Consider the following 13,292-nt stretch of genomic DNA (forward strand, 5'->3'; position numbering starts at 1 on the left):
TGCCTGTACAAAGGTGTGGGGACCCCGGACTAGCTGTCCGAAATACCCTGTTATGTATACAGTTCACGATCCCATGATCAGTGCGCCGTGAACACATAACCGAACTGATATCAAATTACACCATCCATTACAAAGCGGAATAAGAAAATTACAACATGGTCACATGACCAATACTTACATAATAGCCTCGAAGGGCCTAACTAAACATCAGAGTAGCATCATCACTTCAAGAAATAAGCAGCACTCCAAGTCATCTCGCCATAACCCTACAGCAAATCGATCGGGGAGACGTTCCTAGCCCGCATAGACGTCGTCAACTCCTTCTTCATCTGTCGAACTCCTTCAAGTCTGGCCAAGTAAATAGCCAGGGACAAAGCCGTGAGTACATTTGGAATTGTACTCGCAAACCATCAAGAAGGTGATAAAAATTCTAACTAGAGAAGGCAAGAGAGGAAAAATAGTTTCTCTCGTGGATGTAGCATGTGGAAGAGAAATAGTTTCTCTTGTGGATATAGCATCCCGGCATCTCGAGTGATGGGGACACTAAGGGAGTCCTATTACATCTCTATACCTTTGTTAAAGAAGAGGTAGCATACCGCCATCTCAATTGATGGGGATACTAGGAAAGTCCTATGACATCTCTATATCTTTGTTGAAGAGGATACTTCAAAAGATAAACTACGACATCTCTATATCTTTATTGAAGAAGAGTCCCTCTACATGAAACACTAGGAAGGGTCACCCAATTTTGTTTCATTTTCCTCGACCATCTCCATATGGTCGGCACCAGCCTTTCCGTACCCTTCCGGTACATCCAACACACACATTTCCTTTGGAAATCATTTTCTAAACCAAAACTCGACACAGCTCGGTAACGGCCATCCCAACCGTCCATGACCGCGGACGCGGCTATTCGAATAGTTTTAACTCTGCAGAGTGTGCGCACTTTCCCCACAAGATCTGATAAATCCGCCGGGATCATCCCCAGTTCGTCATACGAAAGTATGCGAGTCTCGGATAATCAGTCGAAGCCTTTCGCCTATTCAACTTAGCAAGAGGTCCTACCCTATGGAGTATGTACCTCCCCGGCACCGTGGCAGCTCACCTCCCTTTGAGCGTGGCTCCACCGCCAAGCCAGGAGACCCATAGTGTCTTCCGGACGGGTCAGCCCCGAAGGCCTCCCGTTATACGATTGTCTCCAACTACGACAACCCGGACTCGGGGGTAACCGTACCCTTGTATAGTTGTGCGGTGCCTCATGCTAAGAAGAACAAACGTCAAGCTAAGCCCCGTGCCCACGTTGGAGTAGTGTGGTTGCGCGGGTTAATTGTTCCGGGCGAATACAGAGAACCATGTGTCTTTTTTCTCAAAAACCCAAGTCACACACACATTTCCTCTTTCCAACCATCTTTGTCAAGATCCTTTCCTTTCATAAACCATACGCTTGGGTAAGATTGCCTCACCCAAGGTTTTCATAAACATTTACAACAAGGAAAACCTTGAGGGGTTCCCAACCTATAGTTTCATGAGTTGAACTAGTATTGCACTACGGCCGAGATGAGAGTCATCCCGCCATAGATGAGGTATAAAGGGGTAGTGGAGTGGATCATACTTGCTTAAGGTAAGCATGTATTATGACAACACAAGGAGGAATATACTCTCAGATTTGTGGTGCTAATTACACAACTTAGATAGTGGAGTGTCACTATCCAACATATTCTCCAAGATGGTACACGGCATACTCCTCTCAAGTTGAGAATACACCAAGATCATGACATTGATACCTCTATACTACAAAGGGGGTGGGTGTGGTGTAAGTTAATATCTTGAGATGGAACATGCTCAAGTTGAGCATACAAGATCACCAAGTGGAATAGCACGGCCATGTTACCATGCATCCCATAACACAAGGACAATAGTGGAGCATCACCACTAGGGAGTACCCCACTTGCAATCACACATAGATGACATAAATAGAGATAATAACACACATAGAATGAAGGCGCTTTGAACATCAACAAATGACATCCAACTAGACACCGGATCAGAGATCAAAAGATGGCTTGCCTTGGCTTATTTGTCCCTGTACTTCTTCAACTCCATCAATATAAGAATCCCAACAATATAAATAAAATCCTTGTCCAATTCCACTTCTTCTTCTCTGGAATTGCTCGCGTCTATCGCCGGAAAATATAAAAGGAACACAATCAATCACATTGCACCAACAAAACAAACATACAACAACCATAATTTAACCATTCAATAAAGAGCTACCATACAAAGGACTTATAGATACCACAAACAACTTAAAGAAAACCCATGTTATTTACCTAGTAAAGGTATGAGAGTATCACAACTTAGCAATTGCCTCTCTCGGTTATCACCATAGTATAAACCAAACATCCCCTGGTAGATAACATCATAAAGAGGACAAAAGCATTAGCTTGACATCAAATACATTCACAAAACATTTTCAAACATTTTTGGAAAAAGTAGAAAACAGTTTTCCTAACTTAGTTTGCTCACATAACACCACACAAGAATAGGAAGCAAATGATATGCCCTACCATTTGAAAACTTAAGCAAAACAAAAGAGCTAATGTTAAATTGCAGAGATTTTGTTTTGCAAACATAAAACAAAGGTTGCCCATTTCTAATAAAAAGAGTTGGTCAAGGTTTTTAAATAAACCCAACAAGTTTTGGTCCAACAATGCATGTCACACATATACCTTACTAACAGTAACGAAAATGCATGAACAGAGACTAACACTATTTTTCCTAGATGGCCAGTACTAATACAAGACTAACCCAATTGGAAACACCCAAAAACATCAAACCTACAATTTTAGGAATTTCTTTGAATCTGACTGTACAGAAAACAAGATCTGTAAGCCATAAATCGTAGAAACATCCTAAAAATATGAGGCCACTGGCATTTGAAAGGTAATTAAACAGAGATTCACACGCAATTGGATTTGGGTTCAAAATATTTCTGAAACTCTCACAAATGGATTTACAAGTTCACTGCATGTTTTCACCATTTGCTTTAACTATGGAGTTGCAGAACAGATAAAGGTTTGAAACTTGTTTGAGATAATTAAGAAAACATTCAGCAATCCTACAGAAGTGGAATCACTCAATTAGGTTCAAAAATGGATTTTTGATGAATTAAAAGCTAACAGCCATGTCTGCAGAACACACAGAATAAGTTTAATTCACCACAAATCGTACACAACTCATAAAAATATGAGGTCAGCTGCATCTGAAAGGTATTGTAAAGGTGGTTCTTACCCAACTGGTTTCATTCAAAAATTCGTTTCCAAGCTCCTGATTTAATTCGACAAAGTCAGATCTGACCAGATCTTGATCTGTGAACCATTTCAATTCCAATAGGTCATTTGAAGTGAACCCAACGCCAAAATGAAGGTACTGGATAGGGCTTTCACCCAAAATTGAGTTTGCTCAAAAAGGTTTTGTAAAACGGAAGAAATCTAACAAACAATGATTCTGCATGTTTGCAGAACTTTATTTATCATGCAAAATCCGTAACGAATTTGAGGATGAGACCAACGCCAAGTTGTAGATATTTTCAGTACCTATCTGCAGAACTTTGAACCACTCGATTTGGATCTGCACACGAGATTTGGCAGATTTTACAAGATCGTACCAGAATCTAAAACAGCAAGAAACAGAAATTACTGCAAGGTTTTGGACGAACTTTGCTCAAGAACTTCAGATCTGAGGATAGCTCAACCTTCTCCATGCTTGGACCAACATGCACCTGCATCAAGATCCAATCTTAGCAATGGAGGGAGAAGAAGAGGAGATTAAACCATCTAAGGTTAGGGAGAAGAAGGAGAGGGAGGCTCTCATGGTGAGGATGAGCTTGAGGGAGGGGGAGAGCTTCATCTTGGTGGCTTGCCATGGCTATGGCCGGCCATGGGAGCAAGGGGAGCACCATTTTCGTGGGGAAGTGGAGGAGGAGAGTGTGAGGGAGTGGAGGAAATAGTAGGGAGTGAAAAGAAATGAGGCAAAGGAGAGGAGTGGAGAGGAGTGGAGAGTGGGAAATGAGAGCAAGTGAGGAGGGAGTGGGCTGCCAAGCCCCTTTATATAGAGGGAGAGGGGGTGGGTTGGCTGCCTCCTCATTGATTGAGTTGGTTGGGAGGTAGCCTCCTCATTGATTGAGTTGGTTGGGAGGCTGCCCATTTATGGATTGGGGTAGGTGGGAGGCATGGCTTGTATAAGAAGGAAAAGGGGAGATAGTGCTGGCCGAATTTTGAATGCAAACACAAATTGGCCGGCTCCATTCTTGCCAAACAAAAATGAACAATGAGAGAGAGATGCACATCATCCATGTGCATGATGTTGAGGAGGTAATGTTGATGGAGGTTGAGACATAGAGATAGAAATGGAGAGTGAGAGTGATATGCATTAAAAGGAAAATTTGTTATCACTTTGTTTGTGGCAAACAAATGATGGAAAGAGATAGATCCAAGGTTTAGAGGGGTAGTGATGGAAGTACAGATACAATACCAATGGTGAATATGGTGGCATAAAATCAATTCAAGAGGTCAAGGTGTTGATGGAAAAGAAGTGGGGAGAGAGATAGGTATGAGGACAAATAAGTTGTTCTAAAAAAAAGAGGTCAATTGGGAGTGGTTTGAAATACTCCCGAGTCTAGGGTTCAGTTGAAGGGAGTCCATTTGAAAGTATCAAATGATCATCCATTTGATCAAGAATTGGAGGATGAGGGGATACAATGTGGTAAATCAGTGATGTGCATAAGATGTGCAAGGATTGTCATTTGAAAAAAAGAATTTATTTGAAAGGGATTTGAAACACCTCAATTGGGAATGAACTCAAGTGGAATGGAATTTGAAAATGTTGAGAGAAACTAGTTGGAACATAGGAGGTCAAAATGTTCTACTTACTTTCTCAAGTGAAGTAGAGTTTTTCTCAAATGTAAAATAAGCAAGAGGAAGACAAGAAATGGTATAGGTACCATAAACAAGCCTTTTGTAAAATGGAAAAAAATAGAAAATAATGTTTTAGAAATCAGTACTTGGTAGAAATGGGATGAAAAACAAAACCCATTTCAGTTCTTTTTTGTTTTCTTTGAAGAAATATCCTGAAAAGATTTTATAAAACTAGAAGTAGTTTTGTGATCAAAACTAGAGAAGGAAAAACAATAGGGTTTTTGAGAAAGAAAACTAATTTAGGGAGGAGTGTTCTCAAGGGTAGATGGTGGCCTCAAAATGTACCCATCATTCCCAATCTTGGTTTTGTGAAGATTAAACTTGAATAAAAACAAGAGGTAAAAGTGAAGGAAGTGATCTTGAGGTAAAACATTGGATAGGGTACAAGATCAAGTTGAATATATGAGCTGCAAGGATTGACTGAGACATGCAAGACGTGGAGGTTGAAGAGGATGTTGCATAGATGAGATCCATGCATTGAGGTCAACAATAACAGTGGTGGTTGCTTAGATATCAACTGCCAAAGTCTGGAACTTATAAGCTTGCCAAAACAGATTGTTGACTTGGCTTCAGAATCAACCTATGATGAGTGGGTATAAGAGAAGGATGTGATGAGGGTAGATGATCCCAAATTTTGGATTCAAGGATGGTTTGAGCTGGACTAACACAAATAAGAATATCAAGATGGCACACTCATGTTGCCATCAGGAGAAGAGTTTGATGTAGTAAAAAGGAAAACAATTTTACCTAAGTCACACATGTGTTTTATTAGGTGAGTTGTATGTCTGACCACTAGAGGTGTTGTTCTTTGAGGTACTCAACACAGAACTCAACAAGAAATCAAGACAATATATCTAGCGGCAGATCAAAGCAATTCATCACAACAAACAAATCAAGGCAACTCATCTAAATTAGTCTATAGAAAAAGTTTTTGTTCCCCCTAATTTTTGAAATATGGACAATTAATCAAGGTTGCAAAAGTTGGGGTGTTACAGATCTTCCACCCTTAAAATAATCTCGTCCCGAGATTACTGAGCGTAGAACTGGAGGGGTTGTAAAGTTTAACGAAAATTAGACTCCATTTTTATGTAGACATGCCTTTGTGTGGAGAGGGTCGCAACTTCAGCTTGTGAGAGACATGATGGATTTCTGACGATGGCGAGTTTCATGAAGAGGCTGACGACTCCGTGCAGATGTTGGATCTATACCTTCTTAATGATCCTAGCGGGGTTCATGATTGTGGGAGAGTTAGTGCACCCAATGGTGCTTGAGCAGGGTTGAAAACTTTTTAGAGTTAGCTTAAATTTAGTGGAAGACGAAGTCTTCCACCCTTAAAATTGTTCATCGGGGAGGGGGCGTTAAAAACTGTAAGCTTCGGCCACGGGTCTTGTCGGGCGCTTTTTGGAGAAGCCATTGATCTTTGGAGTTGAACATCTTCAGCGGGCGTTGAGTAGTCCACGGCTTCAAGAGGGGTTAGTGCATCCCACATTTCCAACGATGTGTTAGAAAGGTTTAAAATGTTAGGGTTAGCTCCAACTTTTAGTGGAAGACTTCCACCCTTAAGATTTTTCATCGGGCTTTCGGAAAATCTTAGAGCTTCTGCCTTGCGGTCCTGTCGGGGGCTTCTGAAGGAGTCATCGATCTTCCGTACTCAGTTGAAGAATCTTCAGGGGCGACGTGCAGACCGCAACTTCAAGAGGCACTCACGGTGTTAACTAAACCATAGGGGACGCGCCGTGAGTTAATAAGTTGATGAAACGCCTGGTTGGTACCCATATGAAGCAAGAATAGGGTCGTCGAAGACAATCTTCAGCTTGAGGGTCGGTGCTGACTTCAGTAGCAACTAAGAAGTTAGCGGGTAAACTACGCCTAAAGTCTTGAGTCTTGAGGTATCTTCAGGAGCCTTCACTTGATGAGGACCAGATGAACCATGTGATGTAGCTTGGCTTTGACGCTATTGTTCACTCAACTTGTTAGACGGTGTGTTAGAGGGTAGTTTTCAAGAAAATATCCTCGAGGTTAGCGCGATTATGCTCCAAGGTTAGTCCAAATTAGTATGTCTTCTCGCAGAGGTGCAGTCATTCTTGAAGGTAGGGCTTCTTCTTTCTTGGCGTAGTCGAGATGCTCCAGCTGATATTGAAGGAAGTTAGCGTAGATGGGGGTTTGGGTTAGTTTTCCTGATGTTTGAAAAACAACTGCTAACGGGGGTAGAGTTAGAGCTTTTCGTTAACTTATCCAACTAACTAGCAGTTAGCAAAACATCGGCGAGGTAGGTGAGGGTGAAAACATCTTTGGGAGGTTTTCTAAGCTAGTTTATCACACTAAGGGTGTTTTTCAGACCGAAAAGCCAAGACAATTATACACACAACAAACAAACAAAAGACACTCAAGGCAGCACACAAGGGAACTACAAGCAATCATCAAACCAGGCATGGTAACCTAAGTACCCATGGAATGCCTAATGCGTGGGGGTAGCTCAATCAAAGCGATTGAGTTTGTCCTATCCATCCTATTGGTTTGGGGGCTGGTCACATATGTTGCCATCTTCATTTTGCTCTTATGGACTCCAACATGGATTTTCGGGGCAGTTGGTTGCGAAGCAGGCCTGGTGTTCGGTCTTCTATGTTGAGGCGGAGGAGAAAACTGCATAGTCTTCTTGCTCAACATCCCGGGAACGTGAGGTCTTCGAAGAGGTAGTTGTTGAGGTACTCCCGAAATCGTCAACTTCTTGTAGCTGGCCTAAAAATTACTAGTCAAGAACTGAGGACTTGATCCCAGATGACTGCAAAAAGTGCAAGTCCACGGAGGAAGAAGGTCAGCTCCTTGACAGACTTTGGTGACAACCAAAGACATGATGTTATCATCCCAACAAGCACACGGCTACGTCGGCATCCAATCTTCAATAGCTGCAGTTGGAGATATATGAGTCTTCCTGAGGGATTGAGCCATCTTCGAGTTCGAGTCTCCAGTCTGAGTTGGGGACATCGTCCAATATGTAGGTTTGAATTGGCTGAGACAATAGAGTAAGAATTTTCAAACACTTCTATAAAGCGGAGAGATAAGAATTTAGAAGTTTTGAAGAAACAAGAGGAGTAGAAGCTATGCTTCCGACTAACGAAAGAATTTGTTTGGTAAATAGTTTTGCCCAAGTACTTGTTTCCTAACTAACGTCCATGCTAACTAAGGTCTCCTACAGTCAGGATGGCTCTGATACCAGCTCTGTGGGGACCCCGGACTAGCTGTCCGAAATACCCTGTTATGTATACAGTTCACGATCCCATGATCAGTGCGCCGTGAACACATAACCGAACTGATATCAAATTACACCATCCATTACAAAGCGGAATAAGAAAATTACAACATGGTCACATGACCAATACTTACATAATAGCCTCGAAGGGCCTAACTAAACATCAGAGTAGCATCATCACTTCAGCAGCGCAGTACCCAAGTCATCTGCCATAACCCTACAGGCAACTGACTGGGGAGACGTTCCTAGCCCGCATAGACGTCGTCAACTCCTTCTTCATCTGTCGAACTCCTTCAAGTCTGGCCAAGTAAATAGCCAGGGACAAAGCCGTGAGTACATTTGGAATTGTACTCGCAAACCATCAAGAAGGTGATAAAAATTCTAACTAGAGAAGGCAAGAGAGGAAAAATAGTTTCTCTCGTGGATGTAGCATGTGGAAGAGAAATAGTTTCTCTTGTGGATATAGCATCCCGGCATCTCGAGTGATGGGGACACTAAGGGAGTCCTATTACATCTCTATACCTTTGTTAAAGAAGAGGTAGCATACCGCCATCTCAATTGATGGGGATACTAGGAAAGTCCTATGACATCTCTATATCTTTGTTGAAGAGGATACTTCAAAAGATAAACTACGACATCTCTATATCTTTATTGAAGAAGAGTCCCTCTACATGAAACACTAGGAAGGGTCACCCAATTTTGTTTCATTTTCCTCGACCATCTCCATATGGTCGGCACCAGCCTTTCCGTACCCTTCCGGTACATCCAACACACACATTTCCTTTGGAAATCATTTTCTAAACCAAAACTCGACACAGCTCGGTAACGGCCATCCCAACCGTCCATGACCGCGGACGCGGCTATTCGAATAGTTTTAACTCTGCAGAGTGTGCGCACTTTCCCCACAAGATCTGATAAATCCGCCGGGATCATCCCCGATTCGTCATACGAAAGTATGCGAGTCTCGGATAATCAGTCGAAGCCTTTCGCCTATTCAACTTAGCAAGAGGTCCTACCCTATGGAGTATGTACCTCCCCGGCACCGTGGCAGCTCACCTCCCTTTGAGCGTGGCTCCACCGCCAAGCCAGGAGACCCATAGTGTCTTCCGGACGGGTCAGCCCCGAAGGCCTCCCGTTATACGATTGTCTCCAACTACGACAACCCGGACTCGGGGGTAACCGTACCCTTGTATAGTTGTGCGGTGCCTCATGCTAAGAAGAACAAACGTCAAGCTAAGCCCCGTGCCCACGTTGGAGTAGTGTGGTTGCGCGGGTTAATTGTTCCGGGCGAATACAGAGAACCATGTGTCTTTTTTCTCAAAAACCCAAGTCACACACACATTTCCTCTTTCCAACCATCTTTGTCAAGATCCTTTCCTTTCATAAACCATACGCTTGGGTAAGATTGCCTCACCCAAGGTTTTCATAAACATTTACAACAAGGAAAACCTTGAGGGGTTCCCAACCTATAGTTTCATGAGTTGAACTAGTATTGCACTACGGCCGAGATGAGAGTCATCCCGCCATAGATGAGGTATAAAGGGGTAGTGGAGTGGATCATACTTGCTTAAGGTAAGCATGTATTATGACAACACAAGGAGGAATATACTCTCAGATTTGTGGTGCTAATTACACAACTTAGATAGTGGAGTGTCACTATCCAACATATTCTCCAAGATGGTACACGGCATACTCCTCTCAAGTTGAGAATACACCAAGATCATGACATTGATACCTCTATACTACAAAGGGGTGGGTGTGGTGTAAGTTAATATCTTGAGATGGAACATGCTCAAGTTGAGCATACAAGATCACCAAGTGGAATAGCACGGCCATGTTACCATGCATCCCATAACACAAGGACAATAGTGGAGCATCACCACTAGGGAGTACCCCACTTGCAATCACACATAGATGACATAAATAGAGATAATAACACACATAGAATGAAGGCGCTTTGAACATCAACAAATGACATCCAACTAGACACCGGATCAGAGATCAAAAGATGGCTTGCCTTGGCTTATTTGTCCCTGTACTTCTTCAACTCCATCAATATAAGAATCCCAACAATATAAATAAAATCCTTGTCCAATTCCACTTCTTCTTCTCTGGAATTGCTCGCGTCTATCGCCGGAAAATATAAAAGGAACACAATCAATCACATTGCACCAACAAAACAAACATACAACAACCATAATTTAACCATTCAATAAAGAGCTACCATACAAAGGACTTATAGATACCACAAACAACTTAAAGAAAACCCATGTTATTTACCTAGTAAAGGTATGAGAGTATCACAACTTAGCAATTGCCTCTCTCGGTTATCACCATAGTATAAACCAAACATCCCCTGGTAGATAACATCATAAAGAGGACAAAAGCATTAGCTTGACATCAAATACATTCACAAAACATTTTCAAACATTTTTGGAAAAAGTAGAAAACAGTTTTCCTAACTTAGTTTGCTCACATAACACCACACAAGAATAGGAAGCAAATGATATGCCCTACCATTTGAAAACTTAAGCAAAACAAAAGAGCTAATGTTAAATTGCAGAGATTTTGTTTTGCAAACATAAAACAAAGGTTGCCCATTTCTAATAAAAAGAGTTGGTCAAGGTTTTTAAATAAACCCAACAAGTTTTGGTCCAACAATGCATGTCACACATATACCTTACTAACAGTAACGAAAATGCATGAACAGAGACTAACACTATTTTTCCTAGATGGCCAGTACTAATACAAGACTAACCCAATTGGAAACACCCAAAAACATCAAACCTACAATTTTAGGAATTTCTTTGAATCTGACTGTACAGAAAACAAGATCTGTAAGCCATAAATCGTAGAAACATCCTAAAAATATGAGGCCACTGGCATTTGAAAGGTAATTAAACAGAGATTCACACGCAATTGGATTTGGGTTCAAAATATTTCTGAAACTCTCACAAATGGATTTACAAGTTCACTGCATGTTTTCACCATTTGCTTTAACTATGGAGTTGCAGAACAGATAAAGGTTTGAAACTTGTTTGAGATAATTAAGAAAACATTCAGCAATCCTACAGAAGTGGAATCACTCAATTAGGTTCAAAAATGGATTTTTGATGAATTAAAAGCTAACAGCCATGTCTGCAGAACACACAGAATAAGTTTAATTCACCACAAATCGTACACAACTCATAAAAATATGAGGTCAGCTGCATCTGAAAGGTATTGTAAAGGTGGTTCTTACCCAACTGGTTTCATTCAAAAATTCGTTTCCAAGCTCCTGATTTAATTCGACAAAGTCAGATCTGACCAGATCTTGATCTGTGAACCATTTCAATTCCAATAGGTCATTTGAAGTGAACCCAACGCCAAAATGAAGGTACTGGATAGGGCTTTCACCCAAAATTGAGTTTGCTCAAAAAGGTTTTGTAAAACGGAAGAAATCTAACAAACAATGATTCTGCATGTTTGCAGAACTTTATTTATCATGCAAAATCCGTAACGAATTTGAGGATGAGACCAACGCCAAGTTGTAGATATTTTCAGTACCTATCTGCAGAACTTTGAACCACTCGATTTGGATCTGCACACGAGATTTGGCAGATTTTACAAGATCGTACCAGAATCTAAAACAGCAAGAAACAGAAATTACTGCAAGGTTTTGGACGAACTTTGCTCAAGAACTTCAGATCTGAGGATAGCTCAACCTTCTCCATGCTTGGACCAACATGCACCTGCATCAAGATCCAATCTTAGCAATGGAGGGAGAAGAAGAGGAGATTAAACCATCTAAGGTTAGGGAGAAGAAGGAGAGGGAGGCTCTCATGGTGAGGATGAGCTTGAGGGAGGGGAGAGCTTCATCTTGGTGGCTTGCCATGGCTATGGCCGGCCATGGGAGCAAGGGGAGCACCATTTTCGTGGGGAAGTGGAGGAGGAGAGTGTGAGGGAGTGGAGGAAATAGTAGGGAGTGAAAAGAAATGAGGCAAAGGAGAGGAGTGGAGAGGAGTGGAGAGTGGGAAATGAGAGCAAGTGAGGAGGGAGTGGGCTGCCAAGCCCCTTTATATAGAGGGAGAGGGGGTGGGTTGGCTGCCTCCTCATTGATTGAGTTGGTTGGGAGGTAGCCTCCTCATTGATTGAGTTGGTTGGGAGGCTGCCCATTTATGGATTGGGGTAGGTGGGAGGCATGGCTTGTATAAGAAGGAAAAGGGGAGATAGTGCTGGCCGAATTTTGAATGCAAACACAAATTGGCCGGCTCCATTCTTGCCAAACAAAAATGAACAATGAGAGAGAGATGCACATCATCCATGTGCATGATGTTGAGGAGGTAATGTTGATGGAGGTTGAGACATAGAGATAGAAATGGAGAGTGAGAGTGATATGCATTAAAAGGAAAATTTGTTATCACTTTGTTTGTGGCAAACAAATGATGGAAAGAGATAGATCCAAGGTTTAGAGGGGTAGTGATGGAAGTACAGATACAATACCAATGGTGAATATGGTGGCATAAAATCAATTCAAGAGGTCAAGGTGTTGATGGAAAAGAATGGGGGAGTGAGATAGGTATGAGGAAAAATAAGTTGTTCTAAAAAAAAGAGGTCAATTGGGAGTGGTTTGAAATACTCCCTGAGTCTAGGGTTCAGTTGAAGGGAGTCCATTTGAAAGTATCAAATGATCATCCATTTGATCAAGAATTGGAGGATGAGGGGATACAATGTGGTAAATCAGTGATGTGCATAAGATGTGCAAGGATTGTCATTTGAAAAAAAAAAAAGAATTTATTTGAAAGGGATTTGAAACACCTCAATTGGGAATGAACTCAAGTGGAATGGAATTTGAAAATGTTGAGAGAAACTAGTTGGAACATAGGAGGTCAAAATGTTCTACTTACTTTCTCAAGTGAAGTAGAGTTTTTCTCAAATGTAAAATAAGCAAGAGGAAGACAAGAAATGGTATAGGTACCATAAACAAGCCTTTTGTAAAATGGAAAAAAAATAGAAAATAATGTTTTAGAAATCAGTACTTGGTAGAAATGGGATGAAAAACAAAACCCATTTCAGTTCTTTGTTTT

General features: G+C 41.5%; 2 protein-coding genes across 3 annotated transcripts; both read right to left on the bottom strand.

Moving 5' to 3' along the window:
- Positions 1-257: 257 nt before the first annotated feature.
- LOC139829828 (uncharacterized) lies at positions 258-4,576 on the bottom strand. 2 transcript variants are annotated; one of them, XM_051368167.2, is made up of 6 exons: positions 3,719-4,575; positions 3,597-3,630; positions 3,292-3,368; positions 2,331-2,406; positions 2,068-2,177; positions 258-348 (listed from the first exon to the last, which is right to left on the bottom strand). In XM_051368167.2, the coding sequence occupies exons 1-5, from the start codon at positions 3,785-3,787 to the stop codon at positions 2,074-2,076; spliced, it is 360 nt and encodes a 119-aa protein (XP_051224127.2). In that variant the 5' UTR covers positions 3,788-4,575; the 3' UTR covers positions 258-348; positions 2,068-2,073. The 2 variants fall into 2 exon arrangements, with proteins under 2 accessions (XP_051224127.2, XP_071684204.1); XM_071828103.1 differs by lacking the exon at positions 258-348 and having other exon boundaries at positions 1,631-2,177; positions 3,719-4,576.
- A 3,702-nt stretch (positions 4,577-8,278) lies between these two features.
- LOC127342212 (uncharacterized) lies at positions 8,279-12,972 on the bottom strand. The gene is made up of 6 exons (XM_051368170.2): positions 11,895-12,972; positions 11,773-11,806; positions 11,468-11,544; positions 10,507-10,582; positions 10,244-10,353; positions 8,279-8,525 (listed from the first exon to the last, which is right to left on the bottom strand). Exons 1-5 carry the CDS (start codon positions 11,961-11,963, stop codon positions 10,250-10,252), a joined length of 360 nt encoding a protein of 119 aa, XP_051224130.1. The 5' UTR covers positions 11,964-12,972; the 3' UTR covers positions 8,279-8,525; positions 10,244-10,249.
- Between the last annotated feature and the right edge of the window lie 320 nt (positions 12,973-13,292).

The sequence above is a fragment of the Lolium perenne genome, chromosome 3, assembly GCF_019359855.2.
Source record: "Lolium perenne isolate Kyuss_39 chromosome 3, Kyuss_2.0, whole genome shotgun sequence".
NCBI lineage: Eukaryota > Viridiplantae > Streptophyta > Magnoliopsida > Poales > Poaceae > Lolium > Lolium perenne.

Excerpts from the sequence above, each read along its gene's own strand:
- LOC139829828 (XM_051368167.2), bottom strand. The coding sequence starts at position 3,787 with ATGCAGGTGCATGTTGGTCCAAGCATGGAGAAGGTTGAGCTATCCTCA. Across the intron at positions 2,407-3,291 it reads TTTTGAATGAAACCAGTTGG|GGGATGTTTGGTTTATACTA; the intron begins GTAAGAACCACC and ends GTTATCTACCAG. Across the intron at positions 2,178-2,330 it reads TACTCTCATACCTTTACTAG|ACGCGAGCAATTCCAGAGAA; the intron begins GTAAATAACATG and ends TTCCGGCGATAG.
- LOC127342212 (XM_051368170.2), bottom strand. The coding sequence starts at position 11,963 with ATGCAGGTGCATGTTGGTCCAAGCATGGAGAAGGTTGAGCTATCCTCA. Across the intron at positions 11,807-11,894 it reads ATCTGAAGTTCTTGAGCAAA|ATCCAAATCGAGTGGTTCAA; the intron begins GTTCGTCCAAAA and ends TCTCGTGTGCAG. Across the intron at positions 10,354-10,506 it reads TACTCTCATACCTTTACTAG|ACGCGAGCAATTCCAGAGAA; the intron begins GTAAATAACATG and ends TTCCGGCGATAG.